Below are 23,125 nucleotides of genomic sequence, written 5' to 3'. Positions count from 1 at the left end.
GTACTGTGCATAATGTATATATATATTATCTAGTAGTGCATGCATAAATGACTGTTCTAACTATACATTATCTATATGCAGTCAGTCCTGTATTCCTACACAGGTTCAAACAACCTCAGATGGAAATATTTAGAAAAACACTTCCACTGAAAGGCATGTATTTTCCTCTGTAAATAAATATAATGATCATTTGAAGGGTCTCCCTTCTACTAGGTACTAGAAGACACCTAGAATCTATAGAGGGATGTGTACAGGTCCTATGCAAATCCTACTTAGGGTCTCATGTAGCCCAGGCTAGCCTCTAACTCACTATATAGCTGAATGAGACTTTGAGCTCCTGGCTTTTCTGCCTCCATCTTCCGAGAGCTGGGTTTATGAGGTAGGGATGGAACTAGGGCCCGTGCATGCCAGATGAACACTCTCTTGACACTCTGCAAACTGAGCCACATGCTCAGCTCAGATCCCGCTTATTCTATGAGAAGGAGTTGAGCACTTCAGATTTTTATGAGTCATTTGTCACAGATACCAAGGGAGAGCTGCAGACAAGGCACACGTGTGAAGTATAAAAAGATACATCTGGCATTTTATCTGCTGACAGGACAAGAATATGTCAAGCCTAATTTCCCTGTGGTGAGGACATGTCATTTTCACAAAATTTCCAAACAAAAGTGTTCAAGCTCAGCACCCCCATCTTGGGATCCCAGACTCACCCTGGACCACGAGCTCCACATCTCGGTGCTGAGAGCCTGCCACATTGGTGGCCACGCAGCTGTATCTCCCAGCATCCTCTTGCAGGGCCCGGTCAAGGTGGAGGCTGCCATCAGCACGAACAGCATGCCGGTTGCCTGGAGGGAGCTGGTGAGGGCAGAGGGGTAGGAGCTTGGATGAAGGGGTGGGCACTTAGATGGGGAGGAGCCGCTCCTAGGACCTTGTGCCCTCCAGCCCTGCAGGGGATGCTGGACCAAGAGGCCAGGGACCAGAGCTGGTAGAAGAGCCTGGTGGGATAAACATGTCTTTCCAGCCCTCACCTCCTCTCTGAGACTCACCAGCTCCTGAGATCGGCAGGGTAAGGGGGACCCCACCCTTGCATATCCTGGTCCCACCTCTCCCTCAGCCAGCTGGACGAGCAGGTAAGTGGGCCAGGGCCACCCACCTGAGAGTTAGCAAGAAGAATTTGGAGTTGGGACAGAGATCTCAGGCTGAGGGGCAGTGGCAGCCTTTCCATGCTGCCAGGAGAAGATGAACTACAGGCAGAGACTGCAGCCATGCAGATATGCCAAGAGCTTGGGAAGCTTCTGGGAGCTTCTCTGGGGATCCAGCACAGCAGAGGGAGAGGGAGAGTCCTGAGGCTGCCAGGCCGTCCCTACGAGATGGCCGGCCCTACCAGCTGCTAAATCCTTCTGAGAAGCTCTAGATGTTTCTAGAAGGCTTGAGCCTTTGGGCTACCCCAGTCACCAGCCCGGATCCCAATTGTACATTCTACATCCCATTGGATCCCCTGGGCTGTCTAAGTCACAAGCTGAGTGATCCCAAAGGGGTCTCTCCTTACATGGCAATTGAGCAGGGGGAATTCCTGCTCGATCACAGATGAGACTTGAGATGGGGTTGGCAAACTGTCTGTGTCAAATGTCAGAGGTGGTCTGTTTTAGGCTATGTGATCTCTGTCTTAGCTGCTCAATTTAATGCAAACAGACTAATTGTGAGGGGCTGTGTTTCAATAAAACTTTATTTAGGGCAAAGCAGACTATGACCGTGAGCCACATATGGCCCACAGACTCATGCCACTGAAGTTCTGAAGCATGGGACAAGGGGTTCAAGCCCCACTTGGCCACCTGCTAACGAGTTGATCTTAAGCATGTGGCTTAACCTCTCTAAGTCTCAGTTTCCCTATCTGTAAAATGGGTGTGAGGGATGCAGAAGATGAGAACCAGGAGCGGCTTTTGTGTCACGTGCTCTGCCATTAGCCCAGCACTGGGAAGAGAAGATATAAGCAAGGATGACTGGAAAGGCATTCGGGTGGCAGGAACAGCATGGGCTAGCACATAGACGCATGATCAGCTAGTCTGATGGGAAGACAAAATGGGAATTAGTTAAGATGTGATGGGGAGATTGGAGGCAGGATGTTTAGAAATGCTTGAGCCTGCAGGTGCCAGGTGGTCCTGGCGGGAACCACAGTGTTCCTGCAGCGTGGTGGCTGCGTCAGGCTAGGAGCAGAGCATGGGGAACAGAAAACACAAACAAGCACTGTCTGTCTTGCTGAGGTGTGCCATCTGCCTGTCAGCTGGTGCTTTAGAGGAACAGGAAGTGAGGGGAATCCTTTATAACCTCAAGAGCACAGAGCCTTCAGGAGCGATGACACAGAGAAGACAGAGAAAAGGCACAGGGGCAGGGTGACAGTGCAGACAGCCTCACGCCATGGGCTGAAGAAATGGCCCCTGCATGTTCTGCTGTGAGCTAAACCTCACAGGGTACAGCTCTTCCCTGGAAACATCACAGCAGGATGTCTGGGCCACCCCTGCATCCTCTCTCCCCAGACCCACCCCTGCATCCTCTCTCCTCAGACTCACCCCTGCATCCTCTCTCCTCAGACCCACCCCTGCATCCTCTCTCCTCAGACCCACCCCTGCCTCTCCTCTCCTCAGACCCACCCCTGCATCCTCTCTCCTCAGACCCACCCCTGCATCTTCTCTCCTCAGACCCACCCCTGCCTCTCCTCTCCTCAGACCCACCCCTGCCTCTCCTCTCCTCAGACTCACCCCTGCATCCTCTCTCCTCAGACCCACCCCTGCATCTTCTCTCCTCAGACCCACCCCTGCATCTTCTCTCCTCAGACCCAGTCCTGCCTCTCCTCTCCTCAGACCCACCCCTGCATCCTCTCTCCTCAGACCCACCCCTGCATCCTCTCTCCTCAGACCCACCCCTGCATCCTCTCTCCTCAGACCCACCCCTGCCTCTCCTCTCCTCAGACCCACCCCTGCATCCTCTCTCCCCAGACCCACCCCTGCATCCTCTCTCCTCAGACCCACCCCTGCCTCTCCTCTCCTCAGACCCACCCCTGCATCCTCTCTCCTCAGACCCACCCCTGCATCCTCTCTCCTCAGACCCACCCCTGCCTCTCCTCTCCTCAGACCCACCCCTGCATCCTCTCTCCTCAGACCCACCCCTGCATCCTCTCTCCTCAGACCCACCCCTGCCTCTCCTCTCCTCAGACCCACCCCTGCATCCTCTCTCCTCAGACTCACCCCTGCATCCTCTCTCCTCAGACCCACCCCTGCATCCTCTCTCCTCAGACCCACCCCTGCCTCTCCTCTCCTCAGACCCACCCCTGCCTCTCCTCTCCTCAGACCCACCCCTACATCCTCTCTCCTCAGACCCACCCCTGCAGCCACTCTCCTCAAACCCTCCCATTGGGCTGCAAGCAGTGAGATGACAGGATCACAGATGGCAGCAATTCAGGAGACATGTGATTCTGGGATGAGACAGGACAGAGAGGGAGGAGGAAGGGACTATTCCAAAATATGGTAGCTTCAAGGCCAAGGCTGAGGTGTGGCTGACAGTCCCCTCTCTGTCCTCAGCCCATAGCCCCCAGGGAAGCCTAGTACTCACAGGCCGGCCAGCCTTGAGCCAGCGCCTTTCAGGGAGGGGTCTTCCTGCCAGGATGACACAGGGCAAGGACACAGGCTGTCCCTCTAGGACACGAACAATGGAGGCACTGCTGGCGATCTGTGGGGGCACTGTGGGAAAAGGAGAGCTGCCAGTCACACAGGTCTGAGGGGCACAGACCCGCCCCTTACTTCTTCCCCAAGAAGTTCCCCAAATGCATCGAAGCTGGGGAGCCTTGAAAGTTAGTGTTTCTGAGAGTACAGCCCAAGAAGGAGGAATAAAAATGTGGGGATACATTGGCCCAATGTGGGGGATACAAGGAGCCCTCTGGAGCCCCTGCCTCCCACTTCCCACAGCTCACAGAGTCACCCACAGACCATGTCCTGTGACCACCAGCCGGGCTTCAGCCTGGGCCTTCCCAAACGCATTGCGAGCTTCACACACATACGGGGCTTGGTCTTCAAGGCCTACTCCTGAGGAGAGGAATGAAGCTGGCTGTTGGGAACCCACAGACCCTAACACTGCCAGGACACAGCCAGGCCCTGCACATGGGCAAAGTGGGGGGGGGGCAGGGCACCAGAGGAGAGGGAGGAGATGCTTCTGGACCTCACCTTGCTCATCTGTGGAAGGGGACAGGGATGGGTATGTGTGCTACCCACATGTCAGTGAGGAACAGCTGGCCTGCTATCGAGGAGGCCTTTAGTTAGCATCATCAGGATGGCGATCCGTGTCATAATGAAATGGCTTGGCCAGAGCCACCTGCCCAGCCCGTATTGAGCCAGCATCAACAGCATCAACCTGACCAAGGCCAGTTAAATGAGAATGGCCCTCGGCAGGATTAGGAGGTGTGGCCTTGTCGGAGGGAGCGGGTCACTGACTCGCACCGTCCCCAGTGTGCCTCTCTCTAGTTCCTGTGTGTGGATGAAGATGTGAGCTCTCAGCTGCTGCTCTAGCACCATGCCTGCCTTCCTGCCTGCTGCCGTGCTCTCTGCCGTGGTGGGGATGCTCTTACCCCTCTGGAACCCTAAGCTCCAAATAAACCCTTCCATCTAGAAGCTGCCTTGGTCATGATGCTATATCACAACAACAGAAGAAGGGGCCTGCCCTCCTCAACTCTGTCTCCCAGCCCAGCCCAGCCCAGCCCAGCCTAGCCCAGCCTAGCCCAGCCTAGCCCAGCCTAGCCCAGCCTAGCCCAGCCTAGCCCAGCCTAGCCCAGCCCTCTTCTCTTACTTTCAAAGACCAAGACTCCTGAATCCCGTTGCCCGGTTCTGCTAAGCCTCCCAGGCTCCAGGGCCTGGCTGTCTGCACGCCGCCAGGTGACAGTCGGGGGTGGGCGGCCTGTGGCTCGACAGGTGAGGAAGACACTCTTGCCCAGCTCCACGGTGACGTCCTGGGGAGGATCTGTCAGCCTGGGTGCATCTGTGGGAGGGATTAGTCTGCGGGGGAGCCCCAGGGAGCTGGGACCCCGGGGGACTGTCCATTTACACCATCTCGTCTCTAGGAGCACCTTCCAGGCTCACCCCATGAACTTAAAGGCACTCTTGATCATAGCTCCACGGCCAACACGAGGTTAGAGAGTTCCAGAAACAAAGCAAAGTGAGTCAGTTTTGGATGGGGAGCGGCTGTAGATGCATCTTGCACCGTCCCACAGGAGCCTCGGGGTGGGGGTGGGGATGGGGGTTTCGGTAGCCATGCAGTGGGAAACATTTTTATTCCCAGCTACAGTACCTACTTAGGAGCCTACCACCCAAAAGGAGCTGTGTGGCCTCAGGAGCCTTTGTGGCTGAGGCTGGTGGGGATGTGGCCATTGAGGGGTCAGGGTTTATATAGGGGCTGAGGGGTGAACCCCACTGCCTCCCAGACTCCCCTATTTACCTCACCTCCTTCTGACCCCTAGGCAGGTGGAGAGGTTCCGTGTTGGCCTCTATCATGCTTAGCCTGAAGGCCATAGCAACCATCTCCGTGGCCCTGCCTGTTTCAAGCCACCCCGAAGTGCCACCCTCAGGCCGCCCTCGCTCTCTGCTATGTTGTATTAACAAGTACCTGAGACCCACACAAGGATGTGCTTGCCCTGCAAGCCACAAAAACCTTAACAGAGCACAGGGGACGGGGAGTTCCCTAATCCTTGTTTCAGGCAGCCGGGACTCTATTCTCCGGGGAAGCTGGCCGAGTTCTGGCTTTTCCTATAAATACTTTGCTGCCTTTGCTGGGAGCGGAAGAAGACTCAAACTACTTTCCCAAGAACAGAAACTCCAGCCCCTGTCCTCTAGCAGACCGTCCAGTTCCCCCACCCCCACCCCGCAGCCCTGGCACTCTCTGGGTCTGTCCACCTGGGAGGTCCAGGCTTTCGTTAACAGGGTTGAGTGTCTAGCCATGGGAAAGCGGCCTCCTCTTTCTTCTCCCGTCTCTTCAGAAACTGCCAACCATCTTCAGATAACACTGATCTTCTTTCCTGGCCTTGGGATTAGGGTCGTTAAAGGGAGACTCTGACACAAGTTGGAAAATTGCCACCAGACTAGAGACTGTCTGTGAGCCAACTTCACACGGGGCCCTTCTTCATGGGGGTCTGAGGCTATATAAGCAGAGAAGCTAGCTCACAGCCTTGGTCCCCAGAGATCCAGGACACTGCCCCCCATGCTGCAGCCCCTGGCCTGAGTCCCCTGAAACCTACTCAGCAGCGTTCTCCGTGGTGGGACCTACGACAACCTTCTCCAAGCAGGCCTCTGGTCTGGAGCCACTGCATCTAGCGGCTCTCTCATGCCCTCCCCTCCTCAGCTCTGCCTTACACAGCTCTACTCCCTAATGTGAGGGCCAGGGCTACAGTGGACACCCTCTAAGCAGCTGCCGGGAGAAAATGCTTTCAGAGACACTAACAGTCCATGAAGGTCAACAGGTGGTATCACAAAATCTCTTAGAGACACACACACACACACACACACACACACACACACACACACACACATGAGGAAACTGAGGGTCAGAGAGATTAAAGAACCCCTCCCACCCCAGTCAATGGCAGAGATGGGCTCAGAGCCCAGGTCTGGCAGTACCAAGGCCCAGGCCCCCTCGGAGCTGCTCAAGGACTCCGCAGTGGATATCTGAGCAGCAGCCATTTCTTCTGCTTGCTTGCGGAGGTAAGTCACAGAGATGCCCTGTTCTAGGCCCCACACAGAAAGCTGCCACTTGATGACTCAGGTGCCCACCCTTTCTCTTCCTTATCCAGAATTCCCTACTTAAGGTGGGGGTCCCAGAACCCAGTGGCTGAAGGTTCTCTAGTTAGGTCCCTCACTGGGCAAATGGTGACTGTGTCAAATGTGGTGGGCCACATGCTCAGCCAGGGCCTTTCTCAGGACCTGGTCAGTGTGCTTGGCTTTCTCCGTCTTCAGGCCTCACTTCCACATGGACTTCCGTGACCCTCTGTAGGAGCCCAGGCAGGGACCCTGTGATGACTTCATCTCCATCTCATTTCTCTGGGGGTGGCTCTCTCTCACACACTGGGGCAGAGGGGGTCAGAAGTGAGGCAGGCAGGCACAGAGAGTGGTGATGGATCCTGGAACCCCACTTAGTTTGGTTGCCTACACCCTCTTTTCTAATAATATACTTGGGAGGCTGGAGAAATGGCTCAGCAATTAAGGGCACTGGCTCCATTCTAGAGAACCCAGGTACAATTCTCATCAACCATATGGCAGCTCAAACTACCTGTTCACTCTAGTTCCAAGGCCTTCGATCCTCTCTTCTGGCCTCGGTGGGCACCAGGCATATATATGGTGCACACACATACATGTAGGCAGAATACCCATGTGCACATAAAATAGAAATACATTTCAAGTGATGCACATGGCAGCTTTGCTCCCTTACCTGTACGGACCTTGCACACTCACCTCTCCCAACCAAGCACTCCTACCCCGGGCTACATGTGCATGCATCTCTGGATGACAGTTTGAGTGTCTCCTCCCCTCACGACCATCATCAACAGTATCTATCCAAACACAGCTGCATCCAGCTATGGGATGGTTAGAGGTCTAGTTCAGCCTGGACCAGTTCTGGAAGGTGAGAATTCTACCACTGAACACCCAATGTTCTGGACTGGTTCTGAGTACATTCTCAGGAAAGCAAAACTGTGCCCTCAGGAAAACTTTTGAGGACACACATATGATTAAAGTCGTCGCATGCATTATGGCCAGGGACACATGCAGCAGAAAAATGTCAATCAAAACATAACTACACTCACTCTCTTAGTAGTCGAGTTCCTTTCCTTGAACCTCATGAAACAACCATGCGGCCCCCTGATCACCCTCAGTCTATCCCTTGCAGGCTATCCCAGCCTTTTCTGTCGCTTTGCTCTTAATAAAGTTTCCTTGATATTTTCCCAAGTCTGCATGAATTTATATTTCAGTTCCTTGAAGAAGAAGCCAAGGTCTTGGAGTTATCTTGAACCTGGGCCTGGACCAGCAGTCACAGAAACTCAAGGTCACCCCAGCTATGTGGCGAGTCCAAGGTTAGCCTGGAGCACATGAGATCCAGTCGCAGACAGACCACAACGGTGTGGGTAGCTTAGCTCAGGACACAAGACTTGGGGTGGGATGCTGGCACAAAGCTGGCACACTAGCCATATGCGGAGTCACCTTCTACAGCCCTTGTCAGCCTGCCAGGTCTGGGCACAGGAGACAATCACCCAAATGTGATTTAGCTGTCCTTGGGGGCATGAGTCAAGCATGCAATCTGATTTACCATATTTTTCAGACTATAAGACACACTCCCCACCCCACCCCATGCAAAAGTGGGGAGGAAATTAGGGTGTGCCTTATGGTCGGACTGCTGTTTTTACTGTTTCTCTTGTTTTGCTGCTTTAAAAACTGGGTGTGTCTTATAGTCCAAAAAATATGGTAGTCTGTCAAGGCTCTATTGCAGTCATTCTGTCACATGGAGCAGGAAGTGGGACTCTCTGGGGCAAGCCATTCAGCCAAACAAGTGGTCCAGGACTCTTGATTGACAAGTGCCAGACCCAGAAGGTGATTCAAATGTGCCTTCCAGGGACGTGGCTCAATGGCAGAGCACTTGCCCACCACCAAGATCTGGGTTCCTCCATCCAAGCCGTAGAAAATAAAGTGCAATTCTGGATGGAAAGAAAGGCAGGCGTCTTCCTTCTTTCCTGGTCCTATATGCTACAGGAAGCCCATTCCCAGAGCCATAACAGGAAGTAGGCATAGCACCCACCTGTTTCCAGCATCTTCTAGCTTGGCCAGGAAGGCTTGACCACAGCTGTTGCCCAGATGGGCAGGAAATTTGATTTCCCACTATCGCTGCCAGGCTGGCTTGCCCAAGACCCACAGCTGCCTGATATTCTTTACCCCTGCCCTGCCCCCACTCCTAGATGCCTGTTCTCTCTTCCCTCTGAGCTGGCAAGATGGCTCCAATGTTAATAGCAGACTGTCAAAGGGGACCTCAGCCTGGACCCCAAAGATATGGAGCCAAGGCTAATGGCCACAGCAATGCCAAAGATGGCCTTCTAGAACCTTCCAGCTAAGACAGTGACAGTGTTTCGTGTTATGAGCCTCCCTTACCACAGGCACACATATCTCAGAGGCATTTTTCAAGGAGGAGCTTGGACCTTAGAGAAAGGAAAAATGTCCACACTCACTCTGTTGGTCACTGCCCAATGCTTGAGCAACTGAACACCAGGGTCAAGACTTAGAGCCACTGAACACCAGGGTCAAAGGCTTAGAGCCACTGAACAACAGGGTCAAAGGCTTAGAGCCACTGAACAACAGGGTCAAAGGCTTAGAGCCACTGAACACCAGGGTAAAAGGCTTAGAGCCACTGAACACCAGGGTCAAGGCTCAGAGCCACTGAACACCAGGGTCAAGGCTCAGAGCCACTGAACACCAGGGTCAAGACTCAGAGCCACTGAACACTAGGGTCAAGGCTCAGAGCCACTGAACACCATGGTCAAGGGCTCAGAGCCACTGAACAGCAAGATCAAGACTTAGAGCCACTGAACACCAGGGTCAAGACTCAGAGCCACTGAACACCAGGGTCAAGGCTCAGAGCCACTGAACACCAGGGTCAAGGCTCAGAGCCACTGAACACCAGGGTCAAGACTCAGAGCCACTGAACACCAGGGTCAAGGCTCAGAGCCACTGAACACCAGGGTCAAGACTCAGAGCCACTGAACACTAGGGTCAAGGCTCAGAGCCACTGAACACCATGGTCAAGGGCTCAGAGCCACTGAACAGCAAGATCAAGACTTAGAGCCACTGAACACCAGGGTCAAGGCTCAGAGCCACTGAACACCAGGGTCAAGGCTCAGAGCCACTGAACACTAGGGTCAAGGCTCCATGGTCAAGGGCTCAGAGCCACTGAACACCAGGGTCAAGGCTCAGAGCCACTGAACACCAGGGTCAAGGCTCAGAGCCACTGAACACCAGGGTCAAGGCTCAGAGCCACTGAACACTAGGGTCAAGGCTCCATGGTCAAGGGCTCAGAGCCACTGAACACCAGGGTCAAGGGCTCAGAGCCACTGAACAGCAAGGTCAAGACTTAGAGCCACTGAACACCAGGGTCAAGACTTAGAGCCACTGAACACCAGGGTCAAGGGCTCAGAGCCACAGTTTAGCTCTCAACTCTGTCCTGCCTAGCTGCGTGGCCTTGGGCAAGCCATGTGCCCTCTTTATGTCTCATTTCCCCATCTGTAAAGGGGATATTGAGGACCCTCACCTCCAAGGACTGCTACGATAATAGGCGTGTGCAGCTGGAGCATGCTCAGAACTGGCAAATACGGCAGACATGACCGCTCTTATTTCTTAGCCACAGCGACAAAGCTTTGTGACCCTGCAAGAACTAATGTGTGCCCCAGCTCACTCTAGGTCTCCAGAGCCCCACACTGGCACCCTGTGCTGTAGATATTAGCTTCCTCAGTAATGGCAGACCAAGGGGTGGTAGGGCCAAGTGCACACTCACGTCCAACCACCAGCTGTATTTCGGCAGAGGCATCACCCAGCTCGTTAACAGCCCTGCAGGTATAGAGGCCAGCATCTCTCTCCTGAGCTGCAGGGATCCGCAGTGTCCCGGACACGGAGCCTTCAGGAGCCAGAATCACTTCCAGACCCTCTAAACCAAAGATGAAAAAGCACTGGCTGAGGTCCTTGGTTGCCATGGAGCCAGGGATCTCAGGCTTCCTGACCCAAAGCTCCTATGGACCACACAGGAGGGTCAGTGGATTTCCCCAAAGTCATGGGGGCTCAGTCCTAACGGGTGTCAAGGTCTGACCAGGGCTAGGTTCACCCATACTCTGAGGTGGCAAGCTCATCTGCCAAGGTCTTCACACCAGCCTCCTTATTGCCTCACATCTCTGAACCCCAAATCCCATGGAGTCTGCCATCTGCTTTTAGGGCACAGAGAAAGGTGGGAGGTGCCTGATAGGATCACTTCCTTGATCCCTGCCTCCCTGACATCTCTCCTATGCCTGTGCCCAAGTTCTGTGCCCCCATCTCAGCCTGCTCCTCCTCCTCCTCCGTTTTTGTTTTGTTTTGTTTGAGACAGGGTTTCTCTGTGTAGCCTTGCCTGTCCTGGAATCTCTTTGTAGACCAGGCTGGTCTTGAACTCACAGTGATCCCCCTGCCTCAGCCTCCTGGAGTGTGGAGTGCTGGGATTAAAAGCGAGGGCCACCACATTCTTCTTTGATTAAGTTAAAAGTACATAGCTGTCTGGATATCGAGTGTTCAGCTCTGGGCATTAAACACTTTCCTGCTTTGTAGACTTGAGGCTTCCTCATTCTTCCCACCACAACTGTCCCATTAAACACAACACACACACACTCACACAGACACTCACACACATTCACACACACTCACATACTCACTCACATACTCACACACACACACAACTCACTCTCACACATACTCACACACTCACACATATACTCACACACACACACACTGTACCTTCACACACACACACACACACTCACACACACACATTGACTCACACACACACACACACACACTGTACCTTCACACACACACACACACACATTCACACACACTCACACACTCACTCACATACTCACGCACTCACACAACTCACTCTCACACATACACACTCACTCACATATATATTCACACACACTCACTCACACACACTCACTCACACTCACTCACTCACACACACACAACTTACTCTCACACATACTCACACACTCACTCACACATATACTCACACACACACACTGTACCTTCATACACACACACACACACACACACACATACACACACACACACACACACTCACTCACTGTACCTGTCCCCATGGATAGCTCTGGGACCTCATGCTAATGGCATACTGACTACTCTATGTTTCTGCAGGGGCCTGCCTCCTCCCCACGTTGTCTCCCTGTGTCACAGCAGGTATCTGAATTCCCTCCCTTCTAAGGCTGAAGACTGCGCCTTAAGACCTTAAAACCCTCTCCGATGGGCGGGTCTAGGGCAGGGTGAGGAGGCTTTCATCAGAACATGCAAGGTCACCACCACTGAGCCAGGAACCCCAAGGCTCCTGCCACTCATTAGCCAGAGAACTAGACCAAATGCCCTTGAAAGCCCACAGGGCCAAAGCCACCAGCCTGCCTGTGTCCGAGCCTTCGGGCTGATGAGACTCCAGACAGGCGCTGCTGGGAAGAGAAGCCAGATGGAAGAGCCTGTGGGGACCCTGGCTGACCGGCAGAAATGGTCCATGGCACTACCCAATGCCAGGCATGAGAAGCAGCCCCATTCACCAAGCAAGCTCAGCTAGGTGTTAGCCCAGGCTTGCCCTAAACACACACATACTTCATCTTCACACAACTCATTTTCAGACAAGGAAACTGAGGCCAAGGGAGAGACCAGTGATCCGGGTCTGACTGGGTGCTGGCAGGCTGTGAGGCTGCTGGGGTACGGCATGCCAGAACCAGCTGGCTCTCCTGTGACAATCCCTGCCCTGTTGGGAGTCCCTGCCTGCCAGTGATCTTTCTGAAAACTGTAGGTCCAGGGCCTTGGTGGATGTTTCCTGACCTTCTCCCCGTTAAACTCACCCCGATACCAGATGACCCTGGGTGGGGGGACCCCAGACGCCACACACAGTAGCACAGCCTCTTCTCCAACAGCTGCGAGAACCACGGCGTTGACAGCAGAGATGGATGGTGGGTCTGTGTGGGCCAGAGGAAGGAACATGGGGCTGGCTACCCTGAGGCCAGACTACCCCTTGCTTTAGTGGAGACAAGTTTTGCTGCCCTCTCCACCTGTTCTCCCCGCCCCCGGCATCCATGCTTATTCCCTGCCCCCCACTACCTGGAATACCAACCCCTTGCATGAGTGTTGTGTGTGTCCCCACCAGAAAGTCCACCTTATGGCCCATGTCAGGAACGCTACCCACAAGGCCTGGTATACCAGAGACACTGTCCTTGAGCTGGAGGGAGGGAACAGCGTGTCCTAAGATGCTGTGGGTGGCCCAAGTACCTGTGTAGTAGAGGGTGACTGTTTCCTCATCTGTGCCGACTTCATTAGTGGCCTGGCAGCTGTAGTTCCCAGCATCCTCTGGGGCTACTCCCTGAATGATGAGTGTTCCTTGGCCATCCACATGGATTCTGGAGTCGGGCCAGAAAAACACGTGACATATGGTGGCTCCACAGCCATCATTAATAACAAATTAATGTCACTAGTCCATGGCATTCAGACACTGGCAGGTTTCTCTGGGACAGGCAGGCTAAAGCAGTTTGTCATTTTTAATTCATGGGGCTCTTGTTTGAGGTCTGAGTGCCCGAGCGCTCAGACCATGCTGTGCTCAGAGGATCCTGGGGGAAGTGGGACACACGCCACACTTCTTTTGAGAAGATGCAGCCTGAGATTTCCTCCCAGCACTCTGTCGGGATACTGCCAGGCCCAGAGCTCTCACCCCACCCACTCACCTGCTGTCCTCTGGCAGAGTGAGGCCCTCACGGCTCCAGGAGATGTGGGGTGTAGGGTACCCCGAGGCTGAGCAGCTGACCCTCACCTCCACACCCTGGGAGAAGCGCTGTGACCTGGCGTTGATGCTGACCTGAGGAGCCTCTGTGGATGAAAAGAGCCCATCTGACCAGCGTGGTTTCCCATGCTGGCCCTGCGTGACCCTCAGACACAGTAGGGGGAGGCAGAGGAGAGGAAAGACAGGCCTCCAGAGCCAGAGTCCCCTGGTGGTATCCTTGGAGGTGGGGAAACTAGGCACTGACACTGGACCCACTAGAGTCTGAGAGTCTCGTAGCCTGGATAGTTGCTTTGAGCTGGACATCCCTGGAGGCCTTGCGCCCAAGCAGGTGCCAGAGCATGGTCACATCTCTGAGACCATGAGGTGAATGAACTCTGTCACCTGCCTTAAAACTGACCCCAAAATTAGGTTTCTTTGATTAAGTACTCTCAGTCTATAGATCCCTTGAGGCTCAAGCCAAAATCCCTTTAAAAGGCAAATGCTCCCATTTCCATGCCAAGGAAGACATAACTAATCAATCTCTGTCCTATAGGGCCCAGACAGGGCCTCTTAGCACACAGTAGGAGTTACTGGCTCAATAAAGAGCACTTGCTGAGTTGCTGGGTTTTTATACTTGGTGGGCTGGTACCCCAGGGAGGAGAGTCTTGGGGAGACTGATGCCACACCCAGTCCTGAAACTCCTACATGGATGCCCCCCTTTTCTACCTCTTCTACCATCATCCAGCCAGTGTCCCCCAACCTGTACCCAGGCACATCTGCTCTCTGAGCCCTCACACTGCCTCAGCCCTAGTATGATGGACCTTCAACAGTGATCATCACTTAGCTAGAAGGAGACAGAACCTTCCATCTCCAAACCAGCAGAGGCAAGGGCTTATGGTGTCCCCAGCGAACACTAGGTGAAATGTTGCGCTAGGGGAACAGCAAGAGTGGGGAGGAGCCTCACCTCGCACCAGGAGCCAGGTAGACGCCCTTGTGACCCCATTCACATTGCTGGCCACACACTGGTACTGCCCACCATCGCTGGGGACGATGCTGCTGACTTCCAGGGACAGGTCATGGAGCTGGGAGATGCGGCCTGCGGTGGCTGGTAAGGCTCGCCAGTCTCGGACCCATGTCAAGTTGTAAGGAGTTTCACCCAGGACTTGGCAGGACAGGATGGCCGTCTCTCCCGGGGACACAGTCACATTGGGGCCAGGGACCAGCTGCGGTGGAGGGTCTGCAAGGACAGTTGTAGAGGAGAGTTGAGGAGCTAGGGTGGGAAACAGCTGTCCCCTGTGACTCAGGACACGTCAGCCGGCAGAGCACTCAGCCTGCATCTGCTCTCCATTTGGAGATGCTTGGCCCCCCAGGGAGATGGCGTGTCCCCCCTCCCCCATCAATTCTCCCTAGGGTCCTATCAAACCCTGGAGCTCTCCACGGCGTGGATGCGTTCACAAGCCACAGCCGATGCACACTCAACAAGACCTCCTCAGATCTTCAGAGGCTCCCAGCCAAACATCTCAGTCAGGATGAAACCAGGCGGGAGAGGGAGAAACCAGCTGGAAACATGTCCTTCAGCAGGGTGACCTTCTACACACAGCCCGCGACAGATACAAGGCCACAAAGGAAACACTGCTAAGTCTGTTCTTCCAGGAACACAAGACACCAGAAGTGATAACACCAGAGACCACACGCCAGAAGAGCAGGATCCACCAGCCAATGCACCTACGTGCGATGAAAACGTCCAAGTGTGAACGGTGGCACTGGCTGGCGATCTCCACGCTGGAGAGGCAGAGGCAGGATTGCTGTGCATTTAAAACCAGCCTTGAGTCACACAGCCAGTTCCATCATAGCTACCTAGTCTCAATTTTAAAAAAGAAAGAAAGAAGGAAAGAAAGAAAGAAAGAAAGAAAGAAAGAAAGAAAGAAGAAAATACAATGCTACTGAAAGTGCTTAGAAGTGACATTTGGAGCCGGGCGTGGTGGCGCACGCCTTTAATCCCAGCACTCTGGAGGCAGAGGCAGGCGGATCGCTGTGAGTTTGAGGCCAGCCTGGTCTACAAAGTGAGTCCAGGACAGCCAAGGCTACACTGAGAAACCCTGTTTCAAGAAGAAGAAGAAGAAGAAGAAGAAGAAGAAGAAGAAGAAGAAGAAGAAGAAGAAGAAGAAGAAGAAGAAGAAGAAGAGGAAGAGACATTTAGGGACAACTAGGGAAACTGGACTATAGATAAAATTAAGCAATACTGAAGTGTCCATACTTTGAGAGGTGTGTGTGTGTGTGTGTGTGTGTGTGTGTGTGTGTGTGTGTGTGTGTGTGTGTGTGTGTTGAAACTAGGTCTCCCTCTGTAGACCTGATGGACCTGGAACTCATTATGTAGCCCAGACTGACCTCAAACTTGCAGCAACCCTCCTGCCTCAGCCTCCTTGCGCTTGACTTACAGGTGCAGCCATTAACCAGGGGAGTTCAGTTCTGCAGGGTGGTCCCCTGTTTTGGGGGATACATACTGAAATGTAGTTCAGCAGGAAGTTTTAAAAGTGTGAATAGATAGCGAGCTAATGGCAGACCCGTTCCTTGACCCCAACCTCTTTCCTGCTTATCACTGAGGAAAAGTTGACTCTCCCCTGTGATGAGGGTCCAGACCGACTCACTGTCACATGCTGGACTCAGGTCCGCTCCCCACAAAAGTGTATGAAACGAAGTTCCTCTGGGGAGCTGGGAAGATGGCTCCATAGGCAAAATGCTTGTTGTGCACGCATTAGGATCCGGGCTTAGGTTCCCAGCATTCACATAAAATCCAGGTGTGGCAGTGCACATCTGTAATCCCAGCACTAGGGGGTGGAGAAGGGAGGACCCACTCCACAGTCTAGCTTAAACTAGAAGGCTCCCTAGGTTCCGTGAGAGATCCTGCCTGGGAAACAAAAAGCAGGGAGCCACCTGATGTCAACCTCTGGCTCCTGCACACATGTTTGTAGGAGAGTGCACTTGCACACATGTGCATATGCCACACACAAAAAGGAGATCGAGAAGCTAGATTGGCGGAAATATGCAGGTGGATTTGACGTCCTGGTTTGTGTCTTCCTATCTTTCTGCCAGGGGTTTGTGTAACTTTTTATAAATGACTACAGGCTCATTAGATTGCATCTCCTTTATTCTCGTTAAAACAATCTGGGCCTCTAACTTTGACGAGTAAATCTCCTCTCACTCTGAGGCTGCCTGTGCATCTCCAGTCTCCCAGAACTCAGTGGTGACATCGTAGCAGGGATACAGTAACTCTAAAAGGACACCAGGCACAAGACCGACATCTAGCAGGGCAATCGGCATTTACAAGCCTCAAGTGGGGGTCAGTGAGCAGGCGGTAACATGGGTAACCATGTTCTGAGTGGGAGACTGTCCCTATTCTGCCCCAAGGATGGAGAGTGGCTGGGAGGAAGTCCTAAGGAGGGTGGGAAGGGGAGGTGGTGGTGGGGGGGCGAGAGGAATGCTGCAGGCACACAGACAGAAGAGGCTGGACCTGTGATGACAATCTGGGCACTGGCTCGTCCTGTCCCGGCTCTGCTGACCGCGATGCACTGGTAGGTGCCTTCTTCAGCCTTGGAGGCCCTCGGGATCTCCCAGCTGCTGTTCCCTGACTCTCTGCAAAAACAGCAGGCAGTGTGACCAGTCACTCTGACCCCAGTCAGGGTTTCCCAGCCCTAGAGCCTACGGCCCCCCAAATCCTACACAGAGAGGAATCCCAAATCCTCACTGAGGCTCAATAAGAAGAGCCAGGCAAATTCTACATCAGGCTGTGTGGGCTGACCCTACACCTTGACCTCTCTGAATTCTACACTCTCCACTCCTGATTCCCGCCCTTTGGGTCCACTCATGGCTAGGAGACCCACTCTCCCCATCCCGTCCAGGGTGACAATTGAACTGGCTCCAAGTCTCTCTCCTGCTGCCCACTCTTTGAGATCTGTCCAGGGTGCGGGAGCCCCAGGGCCAGGGACCTCCCAATTTCTGCCCATCAGCCACTCACTGAAAATGCCGTTCCTCGCCCAGCCTCACTCCATCTCTCTGTAGCTGCAGCCGGAAGGGCAGGGTGCTATACACAGAACAGGACACCAGCAGGGGCTGCTGTAGGAGTCCATGGATTCTGGAGGCCATGCTGACCAGCGGCACACCTGCAGACAAGCACAAGGCTCAGAGCTCTGCCCTGCTACGCCAAAGCAAAACCCTGGTAAGTCACACTGAGGCCTTCAGGAACAAACAAGACCCAGAGACCAGCCTTGAGGTAATATGTGGGTCACATTCAATGGCCACCCACGGCAGGACACTTACCGTTTCGAACCTCAGTTTCCACCTCTGGAAAAATGGAGAGATCCCTCCAAAGCTCAGGAAACATTAGAAAAATCATGAAAATAATGTATGAGGAAGAGGAAGGGAGGGAAATCATGTGCCACTGCTGACTTCCAGCACGACATGACCACAGGGCTCAACTGTGCAAGATCTGCAATAGATCAGTCCTATCAGCATCCTGTCATGGAGTGGAGCAGGGTTCATGGGGCCTCACTCCTCTGTGAGGACTTACAATAGTTAGCCATCAATGGATGAGGAGGAGACATTTTCTTTAGTGGTGTAGATATTGGTGAAATGTCTGTGCTCCAAACCCTCATTCATGCTCCCAAAAGGAAACTCAACAGGTTGTCCAAAAAAAAAAAAAAAAGACACAAGGAAGCAGTTAGCAGTTTGGAGGGTACAGTGGAAGTGGCAGAGAGGGCCAGAGACGTAAGTGGTGGGGTGATCAAACTACATTATATTAGACATGTATAAAATGTCACAGTGAAACTCAGTAATACAGATCACTAATAAATACATGCTAAGAAAGCATCTTTAAAAGTATCAAGCAAAAGTTAAGACTTAGTAAACCTAATTATAAATGGATGGACTCTAATTGGCCTAATCAATAAGATGCCATAAAAAAGGGGAGGTGGTGGTGACGATGGCCCCTGATGGTGGTGTTATGAGGAGCTGGCAACAGCTGTCCATGGAGAGTACCCCACAGCCTCACCATGGCTTCCAAGGAAGCCATTTAGCAGAGAGACCTGCACAAGCCTGACCCCACCTTCCAGGGACCAGCTCTGAGATCTGTGCAATGGGTCCTTCTTTGTCCAAAGAACTCAGTTCTAGATTTGTCTGCAGGGGACCCTTTCCAGTGGGGAGCAAGCACAGCGGGAAGATGGCTATGAGTGTGAGATTCACAGCATTTTGGAGATAAAGCAAAAAGCTTCATGGAAACTTGGGGCTTGTGATGAACCCCTCCAGGGCCCCTGTCTGACACTGCTAGCCTCCTCAGCCGACCCCTGTCCTGAGAGCAACAGTCTCTTTCCCTCTGTGAGTTGTTTTTAGGAAGCATCTGAGAAAGTTCCTCCCCACCCCCACCCCAAGCAGGGGCAGCTCCAGCCCATGGTGCTGTCTCATGTGGCCGCCTTCTTTACTTCACAGCCAGAGGGGACAGGAGCCCAGTAGGATGCTCCAGGAGTGAGACAATACACCAGACTTCCTCAGAGCCGAGGCTGGGGGCTGGGAGTGTGGTAGGTGACATCATACCCTGGGCTGCTTGCCACATCCCCAGGGAGAGGGGTGTCAGACTTCCAGCCACGTCTTCAGCTGTGTGCGCAGCAGCCACTCGCCCCCACAATCTGAAAGCCTCTCCCAGACAGCTTGGTTATTCCTCTTCTGAGGAGAAAGGGTCTAGGGACCTTTAGACCCACCACGTACCTTCAAACCCAGAGACAACCTGTTCCGAGGCAAATCCCAGCCTCCTTAGCTCTGAAAGTAGGGAGGAAAAAAAATACCCTCACCCATCCCTCCTCACTCCCATTGGAGAAGCAATGGAGAGCAAAACCCATAGCTGCATCCCAAGTTCCTGGTTCCTTCTGAGAGGACAGAAGGGAAGGAGAAACAGGTTTCCACAGATGAAATCTTTTTATAAAGTCCTCCTTTGGGCTGTAAAGGCAACGCAGAGAGGCCCAGGAACAGCAGCATGGTATAGTGGCAAAGACGCCCAGAGACCAGGAGGCAGGAGGAAAGAGAAAGAATGAGGGTGAAGTAGAGCAAAGGAGAAAGGAGGAAGGGACCTCAGCTAAGTCTTCAAGGATTTGCCCTTGTGTGGACAGTGTGGGTAGCTCAAGAGCCAGTCTTCCCTCCTGCCTTCCACACACCCCTATTGGAAAAGGATAATCTAACTTCCCCACAAAGAAGTGTGGAATTCCTGTGAGAATTCTCCACAAGCTCCTCCAGGTACTTCCAGGGGAAGGGGAGCAGTGGACACAGGGAAGGTGACAGAAACCAGCAATAAAGTCAGGTGACCCATGAGCCCCGGTGCCCCTACCAGGAGCGGAGGTGGAGGTGGGATGCCCAAGACTCTGTCCTGCCCTAGGAGCTTCCTGACTTTGGGGCACAGACACCAGAGAAAGCCACACAGGTGGGAACCAGTATGGTGACAAATGGCATCAGCAGCTGCCAAGAGTGGTCTCAGGCATCCCTTGCAGCTATGTACACACTGTATTCTGGAGCCCTTGGAACAACTGACTCCCCCAGAACCTTCTTATAGGGGTGTTCAGTAAGGGGCCGTCCCTCTGTCCATCTTTAAGTGGGACACGCCACACAGAACTGCCATAAGTGGGCAATGGCACAGTGTTGGCAAGTGCTTAGCCTACACCTTCATGCACCATGGCTTGGACTTAGCTTAGTGGACCTCTGGATAAATGAATAAATGGCAGATGGGTGACTAGATGATTGGATAAATAGGTGAGTGAGAGGATAAAATGGTGGGTAGGTGGGTGGATGGATGGATGGATGAAATGGTGGACAGATAAGGAGTTGAGTGATGGGTGGGTAAATCAATAGATGGATGGCTTGATGGCTTATGTAAGCAAAGTAGGTCAATGTATACTTAGATAAATATACGTGGATAGTTAAATGAATGGGTAGAGAGATGGAGAGGCAAATAAATAGATATGAATGTATGGATGAGTGAGCTGTTGGCGGATATATAGATGAGTGCATTGATAAGTGGATGGGTGGGTGGGAGGATGTGCAGGAGGCTGGGAGAACGGGTGGGTGTGCATATGGGTGTGTGGATGTGCAAGTTGGTGTGCAGGTGGGAGGGTAGGTAAGTGGGCAGGTAGATGCATGGCCTTGTTCTAAAAGTCCAAGCTGAAGGTCACATCTGAAGCATGTCAGGATTTAGCATGATACCTAACAGGGTAACGGAAGCTTTCCCAAACAATCCAGGAAAGGTTTCCAAGACACGGCACTCACCTGGGGCCACCCCGCTGTAGGAAACTCCAGAGACACGGAGGAGGGGATTTCCTTCGTGGTCTTTGCCCTTCACCTTGAGGTAAAAGCGCTCCTTCGGAACATGGAAGGGTGGCCCGGCCCACAGCTGATGAGTGGACTCGTTGGAGAGGAGTTGAGTGGGCAGAGTGAGGAGGGACCGCCCTGAGCTGTGTGAGAGCTCCACGGAGTCAAGGTGACCAGGGGCCTGCAGGCCCGTAGAGTTGATCACCAGGGAGATGGGTACACCTGCAAAAAGAAGGCGGGGAATGGGCGCTGGGCTCTCCTTACTGTGTTTTCAGGAGCTGCCTGCTTGGCCCTCCTTCACCCATTCTGCATCTACCCTACCTCTCCCTGGGTGAGCTAGAAGCTGGAGGTAAAAAAAAACAAAAAACCCACGGGGCCTGTGTTGCTGTCCGTGGTCCTGAAACGCCACTGCCTCTCCACCTCTGCCTGCGTTATCTGTATCTCTCTCTGCCTCTGCAAGCCCTGACCCTGGTGACACAGGGACTGGGAAGAATCAAGTCAGTTCCCGCCCCCCTGCTCTTGTTTACCATGGTGTTGGCTTTGATCAGCCCCGCATGGGGACTCTCTCAACCTTTCCAAGAAGCACAGAACTGGACTCAGCTTTCAGCATTTCCTTAGTTTATTTGAGAGCTTGGGTCAGGTCTTTCCTCTTTCAGATGGTTACAATGACTTGTAAAGAAACACTGAGGCGCCAGGCAGTGGTGGCACACGCCTTTAACCCCAGCACTTAGGCGGCAGAGGCAGGCAGATCTCTGTGAGTTTGAGGCCAGCCTGCTCTAAAATGTGAGTCCAGGACAGCCAGAAGGACTACAAGAGAAACTCTGTCTCGAAAAACCAAAAAAGGAGAGATGAAGGAGGAGGAGGAGGAGGAGGAGGAGGAGGAGGAGGAGGAGAGAAACACCGAGCCTGCACATGGCATGAGAGAATCTACACGTGAGTTCCTGGGGAAGCCAAGCCTGTGAGTATTGGGCTCAGACCCACGCTGTAGCATCCAGCCAACTATATCAAAGCTCCCTGAGGTCAACCACTGGTGTGTAGGGATGGTCTCCTTTGCCAGTCAATGGCATGTAGAAGCTGCTAGCCCTGGTCCAGGCATCCAATGTCCAGTTAGCCACAGACTCCCCCAAGCCCTAATGATCTCAGTGTAGGGGCTAAGTGTCAAACACTCTCTAATATTGTCAATTGCTTCCTCCTCCCTCTTTTTCATTCTATTCATCCTCCCTGCAGTCCCGGAGATTAAACCAAAGCCTCACACACACACTTTGCAAGCACTCTATCACTAAGCTATATCCTTTTTTTAAAAAAATGTAGACCAGGCTATCCTCAAACTCACATTGATCACCTGCCTCTGCCTCCCAAGTGCTGGGGTTGCAGGCATGCACCGCCAAGCCTGGCTTGACGTATTTCTTTTTTTTAACTTCATACATGTCTCTCCCTTTTCAGGTGGCTGCATTGGCTTTTTAAGCGTGTGCACATACATACTTCAGCACACGTGACCAGAGAACAACTTGTGAGGGCTGGCTCTTTTCTTCCGCAATGTAGGTCCCAGGGACTGAACGTGGGTGGTGAGGCTTTTACCCACTGAACCATCTCATCGGTCCTTTTCTTTACTCTTCATTTTAAGTCATGGTCTTGCCAATTACCCAGCAAGCCTTGGGCTTGGTGAGCTAGCTCCCCTTGGTTCTGCCTCTTGGGGAGCTGGGCTATAAGCCTGTGCCACCAGGCTCTGCTTAGAGTGTCTTTTCTCAACTAGCTTGTTGGAAGGGCCTCGGTTTCTCCCCTTTCTCCACCTTCTTTCTGCAAAGTAACTACCAAATGAAGCCTACAGATGACGTCACACTCCAGTGAGGGAACCTCAGCTCCAACTTCAGTCCCCTCCCCCATTCCAGTCTCCGGCATGTGATCACCAAGCTGCTTGCTCCTTCAGAAGCTGCGGTGTTCTCCCTTCTGGTAAGCCAGCGGCTCACTGGCACCTGTCTCTCCTCTAAATTAGCAAGATGCAGATTACGAAGTCTGGGGAAACAGGACTCTCACCATATAGACTTCAACAAGGAAAAAGAAGAGAAAAGGTAAAGTGCTCACTTTGCAAGCCACTTTGCAAGCGCAAGCACATGATTTCAACATCCAAAACACATGTAGAAAAGCTAGGCACAGAGGCACACGTGATCCTAGTGCTGGGAAGGTAGTGATGGGTGGGTCCCTGGTG

General features: G+C 53.1%; 1 protein-coding gene across 1 annotated transcript in view; it reads right to left on the bottom strand.

The window, feature by feature from the left end:
* The window catches only part of HMCN2 (hemicentin 2), a 161,204-nt gene that overhangs the window by 108,099 nt on the left and 29,980 nt on the right, over window positions 1-23,125 (bottom strand). The window contains 12 exon segments of the mRNA XM_084799943.1: window positions 711-855; window positions 3,607-3,734; window positions 3,981-4,076; window positions 4,834-5,022; window positions 10,564-10,713; window positions 12,668-12,781; window positions 13,092-13,219; window positions 13,541-13,682; window positions 14,540-14,812; window positions 17,087-17,208; window positions 17,591-17,735; window positions 20,878-21,141. Of these exon segments, the coding sequence (XP_084656069.1) occupies window positions 711-855; window positions 3,607-3,734; window positions 3,981-4,076; window positions 4,834-5,022; window positions 10,564-10,713; window positions 12,668-12,781; window positions 13,092-13,219; window positions 13,541-13,682; window positions 14,540-14,812; window positions 17,087-17,208; window positions 17,591-17,735; window positions 20,878-21,141 (1,896 nt within the window).

This window comes from Acomys minous (assembly GCF_964271855.1).
Source record: "Acomys minous genome assembly, chromosome: 10".
In the NCBI taxonomy this organism is placed as follows: domain Eukaryota; kingdom Metazoa; phylum Chordata; class Mammalia; order Rodentia; family Muridae; genus Acomys; species Acomys minous.
The sequence above is the reverse complement of the archived record's forward strand: the minus strand, read 5'-3'. Positions and strand labels throughout refer to the sequence as shown.